General features: G+C 32.5%; 1 protein-coding gene across 1 annotated transcript; it reads left to right on the forward strand.

The window, feature by feature from the left end:
* The first annotated feature begins 11,057 nt into the window (after positions 1–11,057).
* On the forward strand, positions 11,058–12,550 carry LOC134282115 (microfibril-associated glycoprotein 4-like). The gene is made up of 4 exons (XM_062764560.1): positions 11,058–11,253; positions 11,648–11,784; positions 11,960–12,056; positions 12,262–12,550. Exons 1-4 carry the CDS (start codon positions 11,058–11,060, stop codon positions 12,453–12,455), a joined length of 624 nt encoding a protein of 207 aa, XP_062620544.1. The 3' UTR covers positions 12,456–12,550.
* Positions 12,551–15,314: the final 2,764 nt, after the last annotated feature.

The following is a 15,314-nucleotide window of genomic DNA, read 5'->3' on the forward strand; positions in this document are numbered from 1 at the left end:
TTTTACAGCATTTGATAAAAATGAAATGATATTATGAGAAGTGTTTTAATTATCTAAAAGTTTAAAATCAGACTTGTTGAAGGCAAAACATCTATCAAACTATTTATTACAGGTGTACAAGCATAATCGGCATCGTTTGTGGATAAAGAATGTCTATTATTTAATCATATGCAATTGAGAGGAATTTGAAAAAAAATGTAATTGCATTTTACAGCATTTGATAAAAATGAAATGATATTATGAATAAATTGTTTAATTATATACCCAGGTGTATTGGTTTACGCCTTAAAACCTCACTACAATCCACAGCATGTAATGATTGATTGATTGAATACTGTTTAACGTCCCTCTCCAGAATATTTCACTGATATGGAGACGTCACCATTGCCCGTGAAGGGCAGCAAGTGTAGGCCTTTGCTCGGCACTTAAGGCCTTTGAGCAGGGAGGGGTCTTTATCGTGCCGCGGCTGCTGTGACACGGGGCCTCGGTTTATACGGTCTCATCCGAAGGACCGCCCCATTTAGTCGCCTTTTACGACAAGCAAGGGGGTACTGAGGGCCTATTTTAATCCGGATTCCCACGGGACCACAGCATGTAATAAAAAAAAGTTTTAAATTACCATTATGTATATGTTCAAGTTATGCTATAAGTATATTGTTTAAATACCCGGATGTAAACAGTTTAAAAGTAGAAAATAAAAACAGCTTTTTTTTGTGAAACCATGATTCTATGTCAAATAGAGAGGAAGAGTAAAAATTGTATTCTTTTTTCTTTCTCATTTTAATTTATAGCCTTATATGGTGTATTTGTTCAGTTTATGACAAGTATATATGTTTGTTTTGGGTTTTTTTGGACTGAAATCTATTTTATATATCTAATTTGAATGACTGATATTTTTTACTGAAATCAAAACAACAAATTATATAAAAAATATAGTACAATGGTTTACATTTCTTGAAGTAAAACTTGACGATATAAATCATGTAGAGTTATCCTTTTTGTCACATAAAAAGATTTTTTTTTTCTTTTGTAACACGAAAAGACATAAATTTGTTAATGAAAGCACAGAGAGGCTAAAAGCAATCACTTTATTTCTTTGAGTCAATAATCGTTATTAATTGAATAGAATTTTATGACTTAAATTAAAAAAAATAATGTAAGCTTGAGGCATTACGAGAATAAGTAAACGTAAACATACGTATTCTAATTTTATAATATTAGTACTAGTGAAAGGGGGGTAATCCGTAAGCTATGTGCATAAATATACTCATAAAAAAACGCATAGTAGAATTTTAGTGACACATTGAGCATAAAGATTACTTAGTAAAATGATGCATTGATAAAATAGAAATTGTGGTAAGCAACAAGAATACTATCTAAATGTCATAATTACTCAACAAGTTAAAAATTATAGTCAGTTTAAGACCATTAAAGATCAATATCTTGTATGACCCTGCAGACACAAATGATAGCCAAAAACGGCATCTAATGGAAGCAAATGTGTGTAATAAAAACTGTATAGGAATTCTCTCCCACTCCAAATGTACAACTTTGGTCAGCTGTTGCAGAGTCTGGGGATGCGATTGTCTTTGGCAAATCATGTCAATCCATTTTGCCCAATGCTGCTTAATTTGGATTAAATTTAGCGATTTAGATGACTGCGACTGAAACAGATTGTTGTTTCTTTGCAAGAATAAGTCTGTCAAACGAGCCATATGTGGCTGTGTATTGCAATTTGGCTCTAGGATGCTGCCAAATTGAATGGGTATGTGTAGGTAGAACATGGTTAGAATACTTTTTTCCATCAAAGTCCATTGAATTCGAACCAAATCAATCCTTCTTTCTTAAAATACCGTTTTCTATATCATTTCACTACCACCACCAACTTTTTTAATGTCCTGGAGGCAGTCATTTTTCTAACATTCATTACAAAGCATAAGCACTCTTAAACTTATAAGAGGCTTTCAGATAAACATTCTGGACTAGTAGGATAACCAAAATTTTCAGTTATGATGCTGTGGTCATACTCTATTGATCTGAGATCTTTGAAGTCGATATTTGGGGTGTTGTGGTGTCGGACCAATGGCATGAATAATCCTTTTGCAATAATTCTCAGTCAACTGAAAACGGTCTTGTTAGATGATCTGTGCATGTCAGGGATAGCTAATGCTTTAGATGACGTCCTTGCATTACATCCATGCAATTTACGTAATGCTCGAAAGTGATGCTGTGCTGCTGATGTCACATGTAGTCTACCATATTTTTTGCGAGCATTGGGTGTTCGATGCTAATGGTTTATATTTTATAGGTTAGATTTGGTCTGTGTGTAACATTAAAATCTCTTGCAATTGTAGATTACGCTTCCCCTGCTTCCAGTCGCTCATTTTCCTTTTTGTGCTACGCAACATTCAGATGCAGCAATTTTAGGAAGCGTCATTTTTCAGATAAAACCAGATTCAAACTATCGAGAACCCCCGCTTTTGATAGCCCCTTTGTACCTGAAGGAATTACATCGGAATTGAACAAATGAAAATTGAGATCAACATTTTTTTGGGAAATTTTCCAAAATTCGGTCTTTTTGTCTGTGAGACTTGTAGAAGAGCTGTAAAGCTAAAAATTTCATTAACAAGTCATGCATTTCACTCGAATACATCGTATCCATACAAAAAAAGAGTATGACAAAACTATCATACATTTTTCAGGGCACTGTTCCTAATATGCGTTTCTTTTTTTGAAGAGGATATAATCAAAGACAAAAAATAAAGATTCAACTACAAAGATATATCCTGTTAATATATATATATTTTTTTGTAAATCCTTAATAAACATCAAGGGTATAGAAACAAGACGAAATTCTTTTGAGAAAAAAGAAGTAGTAGAAGCTCATTAAATTCTATTTACTCTAACATAATACAAGATAAATATTTACTACTTTATTTCTGAGATCTGACAGCATATCACGATGTTAAAATGTTGAAACTTGTAGCTCTAATACTTTACTTTGCACAATGAAATAGCATATGTCCTGAACTCGCCGAACTTCAGCAAATAATGGGAAATCTTTTTAATTTTAAACAAATCCCCTGATAAGTGAATGAAATCCTGGAGCTGTTATTATACTAGCTAAATTTTAAATATACATACTTTTATTTTTACATACTTTTACTTTTGTAATTTGATATGATAGAGAGATGAATTATGTGGAGATGACGAACAATATTCAAGCTCAAAATTTCATTAAACAAACAGAGCAGAACAAACACGGACCTCTGAAAAATCATAGATTGGGAGCCATTTAGGAATGATCATCTTCTACCAACCCTTCAAACCGATCCTGTCCTCTTTGTGATGATCTGGAAATTATGGGATAATCCGTCGTCAATTCCTTGTGTAAATAATGGACTATTACGAATTAGGATGCTCACTCCTCCATGGCACCTGATCCCACCTCTTATTTTGTATATTGTTTAATGGACTTTGACATTTAATGCTGTTCATTATCTCTATATCCTTCTTTTAACGAGGGATATTCACTCGTCATGGACATCTGGGTTCAACTCTGATGTTTTAGGTATCAGCATATGTTTAAATTCATTTTGTGCTTGAGTAAGAAAATTTCACATATCATTCCCTACTTGGAATTAAAAAAAAGATAATAAATATTTATTTCAAAAAAAGATTTATTCGTGGAAAATGTTAAAATACTTAATTAGAAGTAAGGTCGTTTGTTAGTGATTCTCAAAGGAATATCGACGAGTTTCGAAAATTTGAGAAATAATAAAACAAAGGAGTAAACTTAAAGATTGACACAAGAAACTGAGTTATAGCTTTCTGACATGGAAGAGTATGCTAATATAGCTTCTTAGTTACATAATTATATTTTAATTAAAGATGAACACGTTATTTGTCCATTCCTTTTACTGATTTCATTGAAATGGTTTGCATGTATCTTCATATTATTCTTTGTTGTGTTTATTTGATGTAAATATCTAAAGATGACGAAGCAAAATGATTGTATTTTGTGTTCTGTCTAATGAGAAAAAAATATCCCTTTGGGGAAAAAGTCACCATGCTAAATAAAAAGCAAATTAGACTACTTATAGAATATTTGTAGATATTAAGAAACGAATGTCTTCAATCAGTTTATTGTACAAAGGAAGTTATAGATACAGAAAACAGACAATGACCAAACTCAATGTCTATGTACAAACTGACCTCTAAAGGTCCACCAATCAGACATTTATTTTGATGATGATACAAGAAAACATTGGTCACTTGGTAATTGACTTAAGGATGAGTTTTTCAGCATTTTATGTCGTCAATGGGTCTATACAAGTCGACTACAAATCCAGTATTTAATTACACTGAAGGAAAACTGTTGATTTCTTTATCAATTTGAGTATTGTTGGACCTTAATCTATTTAAATAAATACATTTTCATTGAATTTTCTTTGGTTTGCTCCAATCGCCATAAAATCAGTGGTTGGATAGGAATTACATCATGTCCTGATCATTTCCATAGAAAACCCCGACTGAGTGGTTTTGTAAAATTTACAAATTGTGAACATCATTTAAGAACTTCAGAAGCCTAGGGAATATATTATATAATTTGAATAATATGTATTTATGTCCGGGCCACCCTAATCAGCCAAAGGAAACTTGAAGGTCACAAACACCTCATCAGCCGTGAAACTACATACCCACGTCAGATGTCATGTCGTGTGCCCAGAACATGGTGAGACGACATATTCACGTCAGATGTCATGCCGTGTGCCCAGAACATGGTGAGACGACATATTCACGTCAGATGTCATGCCGTGTGCCCAGAACATGGTGAGACGACATACCCACGTCAGATGTCTTGTTGTGTGCCGAGAATATCTAAGTCACTGATATATGTCTGAAGATTTATATAAGTTTGAACTTAAATTAAATGCCAGTACCGAGTTTTACTAAAGGTCGTAAATTTTGCCGTAGACGTAGACGTAAACGTAGACTTTACGACTGAGTTTACGTGAACGTAGATAGCGTTTTACTAAAGGTTGTATCTGCGCCCGTAAACGTAGTCCTACACGTAACGATTTTCGTAACTTACTACAGGAACTCTTCTGTAAAAGGTACAAAAACTAACCTAGCAACGGAAGCTACGCATGCGTATTTGAGCTACATTATTCACATGAATCAAGAAAAAACGTTAATTGAAATGAATAGATATTCTTGATTAATTTTGCCGACAAAAAATTCGAGGTGTTTTTTTTTCAATGATTTCAATTAATTTTTCTATCAGATAAATAAGCAATTAGTCTTTATTTCTAAAAATAATCTGTAAAGATGACAGTTGCAATTTTTAATTATCCATTTAATTTAGATATATAATCTTAAAATGGAAGAAAGATATTAAACATTTAGAAGCCAATCAACAGTTATGAACCAAACAATTGCACATATTTTTAAAAATTTCCTTTTACCAGCCTTTTTACATACGATTACGAGTTAGGTTATGGGCATATTGAAAGGTTTATACAGTACATGTATCTGCGCGCTACCCGTGAATTTTTTTTCTTTACATACAATGAATAACAAAACATTGATAAGAGTATACATTGTATTATGTAACATGTCTGCATATTATTAAAAAAAATCTTTTAAAAGAGGTGCATTCTCTTTTGCATTTCCAAATTATGACGTAATTTTCGATATACATTGTGTAAATTCTTCTATGACGTCAGATGACTCCGGGAAAAAAAAAAGATACGCCTTTACAGTGTGCAGTATTTTTATTTTTATAAGATGTCTTTGTTAAGAAACTCTGTCATTTTTACATGACATATAAAATTGTGCAATATATATTTTTAAAAGATAAAGTTTTCTTCGTAAAGTATTTGTACATGTAGGCTTCATATTTATAGATGTAACATGATAGTAAAATAAGTTGCAAGTGCTCAAATGTTATAATCGATTAAAATAGAGTTTTGTGGGTTTTTTCAATTTTATATTTTCTTGAAAGTTCATATGGCAACGTAATATTACATGGGATACCACTTTTTACGTTTTTTTTACATTGTACAATGATACAGTATGTTAATTTAATAACTGATTCTGTAAACCCTTCCTCCCCTTCACTTGTGCCTATAAGATTTAAAAACAACAAATCGTTTTATAAATACTCTAGATTTATTTACGTAAAAGTTAGAGTCTGTCCATTAGGGCATTAATTATATTGCACAAGTTGACATGTTATTATTATTCGATAAACTCCAAAAGAAATCACAGTAAATAAAAATTGTGACATGAGCATCGTTTTAATGAAAAAATAAGTAGCCAGTTTTACTAAAGGTCGTAAGTCAAAACGAAGACTTTCATCCCCTAAAGACACGTTCAGATTAAAGTATCAGTCATATTTATAAAGTTATAGAAATATTTATAAGGTTACGTGTTTTTCTAAGACTGCTATAGGGCATACGTAGATTTTCACGTAAATCTACGTCAAATCGTAAGATACGACATTTAGTAAAACACAAAATCGGCGTAAGTTACGGCTACGTCTACGCTTACGTCTACGTTTTGACTTACGACCTTTAGTAAAACTGGCTACAGGTCTGTTGCCCAAGCGAAGTTCGTTTTTATTCTGTTTCTTGAGAAAGTCTCCTTTCCAGTCGTAAGACCTTATTGTAATTCTACTGTTTATTAAGATCTTCCATTTCCGACGGAAGACCTTAAAGGGCATAATTCTACAGTTTCTTTTCTTATTGAAGTCTTCCGTTTCAGAATGTACGTGGGCTGTTCAATAAATCATGTCATCGGTGCTCGGAAAGAAACCAAAAAAAAATTTGATTTAGTCTTAATGATCTCACTCAAATATTTTCTTTTCAATAAAATACCCGTCCATGATATTTTTATTCAATTCCAAATTGTTTTTAGAAGTCAAATCAATTTTCTGTATGGCCCTTTGTCAAAAGGTTGAAAGATCTAGTGAATATTGTAGGTATGACAAAACATAAACGCTGTTTCTGTTTAACCAAAAACTCCTTTACTCTTCATACTTTGCAGGTTTGGACGCTGTCGTGAAGAAATTTAATGCAGTTGATTTCTGATTCTTATTCCTTTTTCTCATAAACCTTTTACGAGGGTTGTTCGAAAATTATTGAGACATTGTGTGTATTTTGCTTTCTAATGAACGTCTCTCGGTGAAATTTTGCATTAACGTTTGACATACACTTAGAATTCAAAAAAGCAAAAATATTTTACAAATATAAAATACTTTCTGTACAATGCTACATAAATGCGACAATAGAAGGGGTACCCGGAGCAGTCACGAAATCAGATATTGAAAATATGTATCACCAACGTTCTAACTCTTCGTGAACCCATATTAAGAGCGAAAATAATTCAGTTTATGTGTATAATTTTTCAGCTTTATTTCAAATTCATGTTGTGTAACTTTGTTAGAATTTTGATCACAAATAAGGAGATAATTAAAAATTTAAGCGCGGTAAAGAAATCTGCAAAGGACGAAAAATGGATTTTGATGTCAAGCGCGGAGCAGCCAGCATACCTAAAATTGTGTGTATCGCAATGTAAAACTCTTTTCCAGACAGAACGACCTGCTAAAACAATAACAACGAGAAAAATTATGTGTTTGATTTTTTTAAATTGATATATATATATATATATATATATATATATATATATATATATATATATATATATATATATATATATATATATTACAATTAATTCAAGCAGAGTGAAATCAAAAGCACCGGACAACCATCAGTTATGACATACGATAATAATATCGTTACGGTATTTATATCGTTGACCAGCGTTGCATAATTCGGCATTGCATGATTCTAAGTCATCCTTTCCCACAAATGAAAATTTTACACTGGGGTAGCAACGCCATACATTTGTAAAGAATAGGTTGAGAAAAGAGACTGTTTGACTTTTGTAAAGTTATATGTAATAACAAAGAAGGAAAAGTATTAAACGCTTTGCGAACGTTTTTCATGCGAAATCATCTCCGGCTGACGTGACGTTAAATGACGTAGCGATGCTGCTCCGGATCTATAGACATGCATGTTTATCATTTCACCAATACTTTTTTTTTTTTAGAAATTTTGCATAATTGTTTAAGTCATTCTTTATAAAATGTTGATGAATTTTCATTAAATAATCTCCGTCCTTTATTGAGTAAATGTAGTTGTCTAATAATTTCCGAACAGCCCTCGTAATTTAGTTTTGCAAAAAAAAAAAAAACAAACAAACAAACAAACAAACAAACAAAAAAAAAGCTTTCTAGACTTCTTCACACGTTGAACTGACTCCGAAAAAAAAGAATTTGAACAACAAGACCACTTACATTAGTAAAATTGTATTTAAACTTTTCTTTGTGCTCTTGCAATTCTTTATTCTTCTCGTGCCTTTGTTATTTGATTTGCCAAGTGCATTTTATTAATGTTAATTTGATTCGATGATTTAAAGCAAGGTTTCAAATTTTACTATCTGTTTGAATTTCAGACAAAAGCGGATAAGTACATGTTTGATTTTTTTTTAATTGTTGTTTTGATATTCAACTCGACATTTAGATATATCGACGAGATATTGTCAACTAACAATCGTAATTTCCATTCCTTCGTCGATATATCCTGATGAGCTTACAGTGACATGACGACAATTACAAGTCCTGTCCGTGTTTACTGTGACATGACGACAATTACTACTCCTGTCCATGTTTACTGACACATGACAACTATAACTGTTCCTCTCCATGTTAACTGTGATATGACAACAATTACTAGTCCTGTCCGTGTTAACTGTGACATGACGACAATTACTAATCCTGTCAGTGTTTACTGTGACATGACGACAATTACTAGTCCTGTGTGTGTTCACTGTGACATGACGACAATTACTAGTCCTGTCTGTGTTTACTGTGACATGACGACAATTACTAGTCCTCTCCATGTTTACTGTGACATGACGACAATTACTAGTCCCGTCTGTGTTTACTGTGACATGACAACAATTACTAGTCCTGTCCATGTTAACTGTGACATATAGACAATTACTAGTCCAATCAGTGCTTCCTTTGACATGACAACAATTACTAGTCCTGTCTGTGTTTACTGTGACAAGATGACAATTACTAGTCTTTTCTGTGTTTACTGTGACATGATGACAATTACTAGTCCTGTCTGTGTTTACTGTGACATGACAACAATTACTAGTCCTGTCACTGTTTACTTTGACATGAAGACAATTACTGGTCCTGTCTGTGTTTATGGTTACATGACAACAATTACTAGTCCTGTCTGTGTTTACTGTGATATGACGACAATTACTCGTCCTGTCCGTGTTTACTGTGACATGAAGAAAATAACTAGTCCTCTCTGTGTTTATTGTGGCATGACGACAATTACTAGTCCTGTCAGTGTTTATTGTGACATGACGACAATTACTGGTCCTGTCTGTGTTTACTGTGACATGACAACAATTGCTAGTCCTGTCTGTGTTTACTGTGACATGACAATTACGAGTCCTCTGTGTGTTTACTGTAGCATGATGACAATTACTAGTCCTGTGTGTGTTAACTGTCACATGACAACAATTACTGGTCTTGTTTGTGTTTACAGTGACATGACGACAATTACTGGTCCTGTCTGTGTTGACTGTGACATGACGACAATTACTAGTCCTGTCTCTGTGTACTGTGAGATGACGACAATTACTGGTCGTGTCTGTGTTAACTGTGACATGACGACAATTAATGGTCCTGTCCATGATTACTGTGAGATGACAACAATTACTAGTCCTGTCTGTGTTTACTGTGACATGACAACAATTACTAGTCCTGTCTGTGTTTAATGTGACATGACGACAATTACTAGTTTGGGGTTGTAATTCATATATGATTCAACAAATCAATACCTTAATGAATGAAACATACGGACTATGAAATAGTAAGCCAATCATTTTTCACTAGTAAATGTACTGATATATTCATGCTTGGAGTGAGGTTTACTTCATAGCACATTCTTATAAGTTTCCAACAAATACATATTATGATATGGTCACTCATTGGGAAATCTATTTCATTTTTGTCTTTTTTTGTTTACTATTTTTTAGCGTAAATTCCCCGCAAAACTGGAACTAAATGATGAGAAATCAAATGAAGATCTTTTAGAGTGAACTCAAAGCGTAAGAAACAGACGGTCATAATTATCCCTACATCATCTCCCGCTTTTCGACGGATGTAAAAAACTAGTTATATAATAATCCTGCATTTTTTCAGGCAGTACCATTACTCTCCATAATCGAAAAAAGAAGAACAATGTTTACCTAGCCCTTTAAGCTCGATAAATCTGTTACTCCTTTAGATTCTGAATCATCGCATTGACCTTAAAGAAGCCTTAAAGAAGGAGTAATTGTGTAATTTAATGAGATCAAGATTACCAATCTATACCCTATTTAGCTCAATTTTTAAAAATTGTTATTGCCCTGTAAAACGTTTAACCTAAGTCATTATTCTACGGGGGTTATTTTTCGTCACTTTGGTTATGCAAGTTTTCTAGAGTGATGATAATTTTCGACGTCGAATAATGACCGGGGGCATTTATTGCCGTATAATATTGACATGGGGTCATTTTTCGACGTCGAAAAATGAACCCTTGTCAATATTCTATGGGGGGAATTATTTGTCTTTACAAGGGTACGAAAAGTGACTTGGAGAGCGTTTGGGGAACATCTGTAACGGTTTCCGTTACAATAATCACTAGTTTATTTCAGATTCAACAAATCAATATTTAAATGAATGAAACATGCGGAGTACATAACTATTATCCAATCATTTTCAGTAACTGATGTATATTTTGATATTTATATTGTGTGTTTGGTATACTACGTATCACATTTCTACAGGTACCCAACGACGAAGCCTGTAGTTCTAAGTAAAAGTTTACGAAATGGGCGCTCTTTGTGCAATTATTTTAGTTTTGGTCTTTTTTGACGTGTGCCAGTCTACTATTATTTCGAGGAAATACAAAGCAAAAGTAGAAATGGATGAAAAGAAATCAAATGAAGGACTTTTAGGAGAACACAATTCTACTTCAGAGATAGAGTGTGCAGCGCGCTGTCAAAGAGACTGTAGGATCTTTGGTTTCCACTCTCAAATGAAGAAATGCCGTACCCACAAGAAAATCTTCACGTCGGGGGTGTCTAATGAGGATGGCTGGAGATACTACTCACATGTCTGTATGTATATCTGTTATTTTTCTTTGTTTTTTTCGCAATAAATTAGATAAATATCATGAATCTTTATTGCTCAATATAATTAATTAGTTCTAAGAAATAGCCTTGTCTTATTTTTTGTTATCACATCAATTTCCATAATAAAAACATGCTTAACAAAATTTACATTGTAGTTCATATATTAGCTTTAATTAAGAGATAACGTCACTCCTCTCACTTAATTCTTGTATATACAAAGTATGATTCCAGTATTATATTTTATGAGTTATTTCTGTACATTGTATATACATAGCATGATTCCAGTGTTATATTTATGAGTTATATTTATTACATAGTATGGTTCCTGTAATATTTTTTAGCTGTCTTTTATGGATTGTGAGGTTTTTTTCTGCTTTAGTTATTCCAATAGACTGTAAGGATCTTCAATCAGATGGATACTTTAATTCAGGGGTGTATAAAATCTACCCCTATGGTACCATTACTAGTCCTGTCCAGGCGTACTGCGATATGACTACAATGGGCGGGGGATGGACGGTTTGTTGTTTAATCTAACATTAGGCCACATTATACAATATATTTCACACTCAATGTTTTGTTGTTTTGTTGTTTAACAGAATATGGACTGAAAAAGTATTCTTAGCTTATATCATAACATATTGATCCCTCAAATGTTAAAAACAATGATTTGCTATACGTGTTAACTTTAAAGGCAATCCAAAAGCGAATTAATGGATCCCTGGACTTTGACAGGACCTGGACGGAATATAAAAATGGTTTCGGCGCCTCAGAACAGGATGTCTGGGTTGGTAAGTGTAAATTCCTTGCAAATAGGAACTTTTATTCCTTCAAAATTTAAAAAAAAATACGTGTGTCAGGTAATAGATTGAAGCATAATAAAGATCTGAGCTTTATACTTGGTAATATGTGTTCTCCGATATTTACATATCATGTAAGACTGATATACCAAGTAAAGAGTAAAAAGAAAAGAAGAAAATCATTATCTTAATTCAGGAAATGACGTTATCCATCAATTAACCAAAGAAGGTACCTCATCCCTGTATGTGACCATAACTCTACAGAATAGTACAACGCTGTATGAAATGTACGACGGATTCTCTGTCTCCGACGAAGCAGGAAAATATCAACTCTTTCTTGCAGGACCTGCCACGGGAACCTTGGGTAAGTGTATCTACGTTAATTCCTAAAGGTATGTCGCACGTGAAATTTGTGCAATCAAGGATTTTTTAGAAGTATATTTTAGATAAGTTCTCATATAGTGTGACTCAAAATTGCAGAAGAAATAGGGGGTCAGTGTGCATCCTATTGATCTACGATACAATTAAGTTGACCTTTTTCACTCAAACTCTAAATTTTGAAAAATTGAGTTAACTTTTATCATATTTTACCAGATGTAACCAAGGCAATAAATTTAATTTTTTTTTTACGTAAAAAAGTTTGAATAATATCTATCATTGAACAAAACTTGCAAATTAGTGCGCGTAAATTATTGTGTGACCTTTTTGCACCAAAAAAGTAACATTTTTGGTGTATAAAAATAATTAAAAGCCAATAAAACATTTTCTTAAATGAATATTTTTTCCACTTTTGTGCTGATTAGTCACAAGAATCGAGAACTTCAAAATAATGAAAGAGAAAGTTGGGGTCAGTGATGTTAAATTTGAAATATTAGTCAAAATATGTGATTTTCAGGTGAAAAATGCTGTAAATTTTATCTTGACTTATTAGACATATCTTCATTTTTGGCAAATTTTGTTGAAGGAAGGTGTAAAACGTGTTCTAAGAATATGTATCCAAATTAATATTAGATAGTTCAGTTATATCATAACGGAACATATCTCCGAGTAAAAGTTGTGAGGCTAAAGTTCTAGGATATTCAATTTAAAAAATGTGCAGATTTGAAGAATTATCTGCTAACACGTAAGCTTCAACCCCAAGAAATAGTCTCCTATAAAACTTACTTCTTTGTAGCTCTTTGAGTAGTGTTTTCGTTAAATGTTAAAACATTAACATTGTTGAATTAAAGTATGTTATAATAATTGTATTTTAATGATTTTTTTTTAGGTAAGAGGTTCAGCGTGAACTTTTCTAAAAAGCTGACGAGTGACATACCTTGAAATTAAGTTCAAATTACGTATATTATTAAAATAATACTTTTGTGTATTGATAAATCATAAAGTTCTTGAAAAAAGAAAAGGATGTGTTTTTTTTCTGTTTACGTTTTTGATTCCACGCTAATTAAACATGTTTAATATTTCAGAATATCATTTGCAGGTACAATTCACATATTCAGCTGATATTGAATTTCGAATTGTCAAGTATATACAATTTCTAATTATACATTTTATGTGCAAGAAAAATTATGTTATTTATTTTAACCAACAAATCCAATAATAGCATTTATTCAACATAGTTAATCAGCTTAGGTATCCTGATAATTTTTTGATAATTTACATTTTAACTAATACTGAAAAAAGTTTACAGAACATGATAGTCTGATTTTCAATGATTAACATTTTTTACTACTACGGAATAGGAAGTCTACAGTGTGTCATTAATCTGAAATGTCCAAAGGTTTAAGAAAATTTGATGATAAAAAAATTTGATCGGATAAATATTCAAATTAAAAAAAAGCTTAAAAAGTCAAATTCAAAAGACATCAACGCGTTTCACATTTACATTTATTTAATAGGAAATCTTCCATCTTATAACATTCAAAGATACACCATCTCTCATCCCGTTATTAATGATTCGCTTAGTATTGCATGTTATACATGTTTAAAGGCACCGTCTCGAACAAATATTCTCCATATGAGTGAAAAATTCTCAAGAGGGACGTTAAACAATATACAATCGAACAAATATTAAAATTTCATGTTGTCATGTTTTCTTAAATTTTCACTGACCTTTACCCACCCCCATCTCCTCCAATAATACCATGCTTAAAAGTGTAACATGTCTGTTGCTTATGGTTACACTAGAAAGGATGTTATATGAATTCTGCAGTGTTTTGTTTTGTATTATTTCTATCTCTCTTTCCAGGAAACAACACTTTAAACTGCGTATCTCAGACGTACTTCAATATCAAAATCAATGTGATATAAATTAATAATTATTATCTCTGTTATGTATTGTTTTTCTAAATCTGCAGGTGCCAGTATTAAGACACTGGGGATTCTAGGACTGAACAAAATAAATATTATCACTCTTTCCATCACCTAAAGCTGTCTATCTTAGAATTACCTCAGTATTATTAATGACAGTTAGATAGAATATATATAAATCAATTATCTCTGTGATTCCTTTGTTTAACTTTACAGGAGACAGTATGTTTGACACGGGTTCTTCTAACTTTGACCTGTCTGGGATGTCATTCTCCACCCCAGACAGAGACAATGACAGGCGGAGTAGTGCTAACTGTGCTGCTCACAGTGACATTAGAGGAGGCTGGTGGTTTAACCGCTGTCACCACGCCTTCCTCAACGGTCAATGGTCCCCGGGGTCTTGGATGTATCCATAGAATCCCACAGTAACGAGTGGGACGTCAGTGAGGGGGACCACCATGATGATCAGACGGAACTAGGTAAACATCATTACATGTTAATGTCAATTTTTCTTATGTTTGTATTACTCTGAAAATTTCAGCTATAAAAGTTGTTTTTAATAGAAAAAATATGCTATCCTAAATTTATCTGTGAAGTATTAATTTAATTTTTTTTTAACAGACGAAAGATCATCCATGGATTATGGAAACCTTCAAGAGACGATTTTAAATTAATTTTTATCGCTGAGTTCTTTTGTTTTAAATATTTAACATCAAGTAACAAACAGTAAAAGAAGGGTGTTGAACTGCTCTGTAAAGCGATACTGAATATATTCAGTAAAAGATATACTTTATATGTGTTGTAATAAATTTGAAAATAGAAAAAATTCGTTGTTTTTGTCCAAACACTGATAAATGTAGATAACTGGGCGGAGAATTGGGATGACGATTACTTTATTGTTATACCTTTTACAGTGGAACCTGTTTAATCCGACACATGCAA

This window comes from Saccostrea cucullata, unplaced genomic scaffold (genome assembly GCF_032062105.1).
Source record: "Saccostrea cucullata isolate Sc308-1 unplaced genomic scaffold, CSIRO_AGI_Scuc_v1 ctg5819, whole genome shotgun sequence".
NCBI classification, from domain to species: domain Eukaryota; kingdom Metazoa; phylum Mollusca; class Bivalvia; order Ostreida; family Ostreidae; genus Saccostrea; species Saccostrea cuccullata.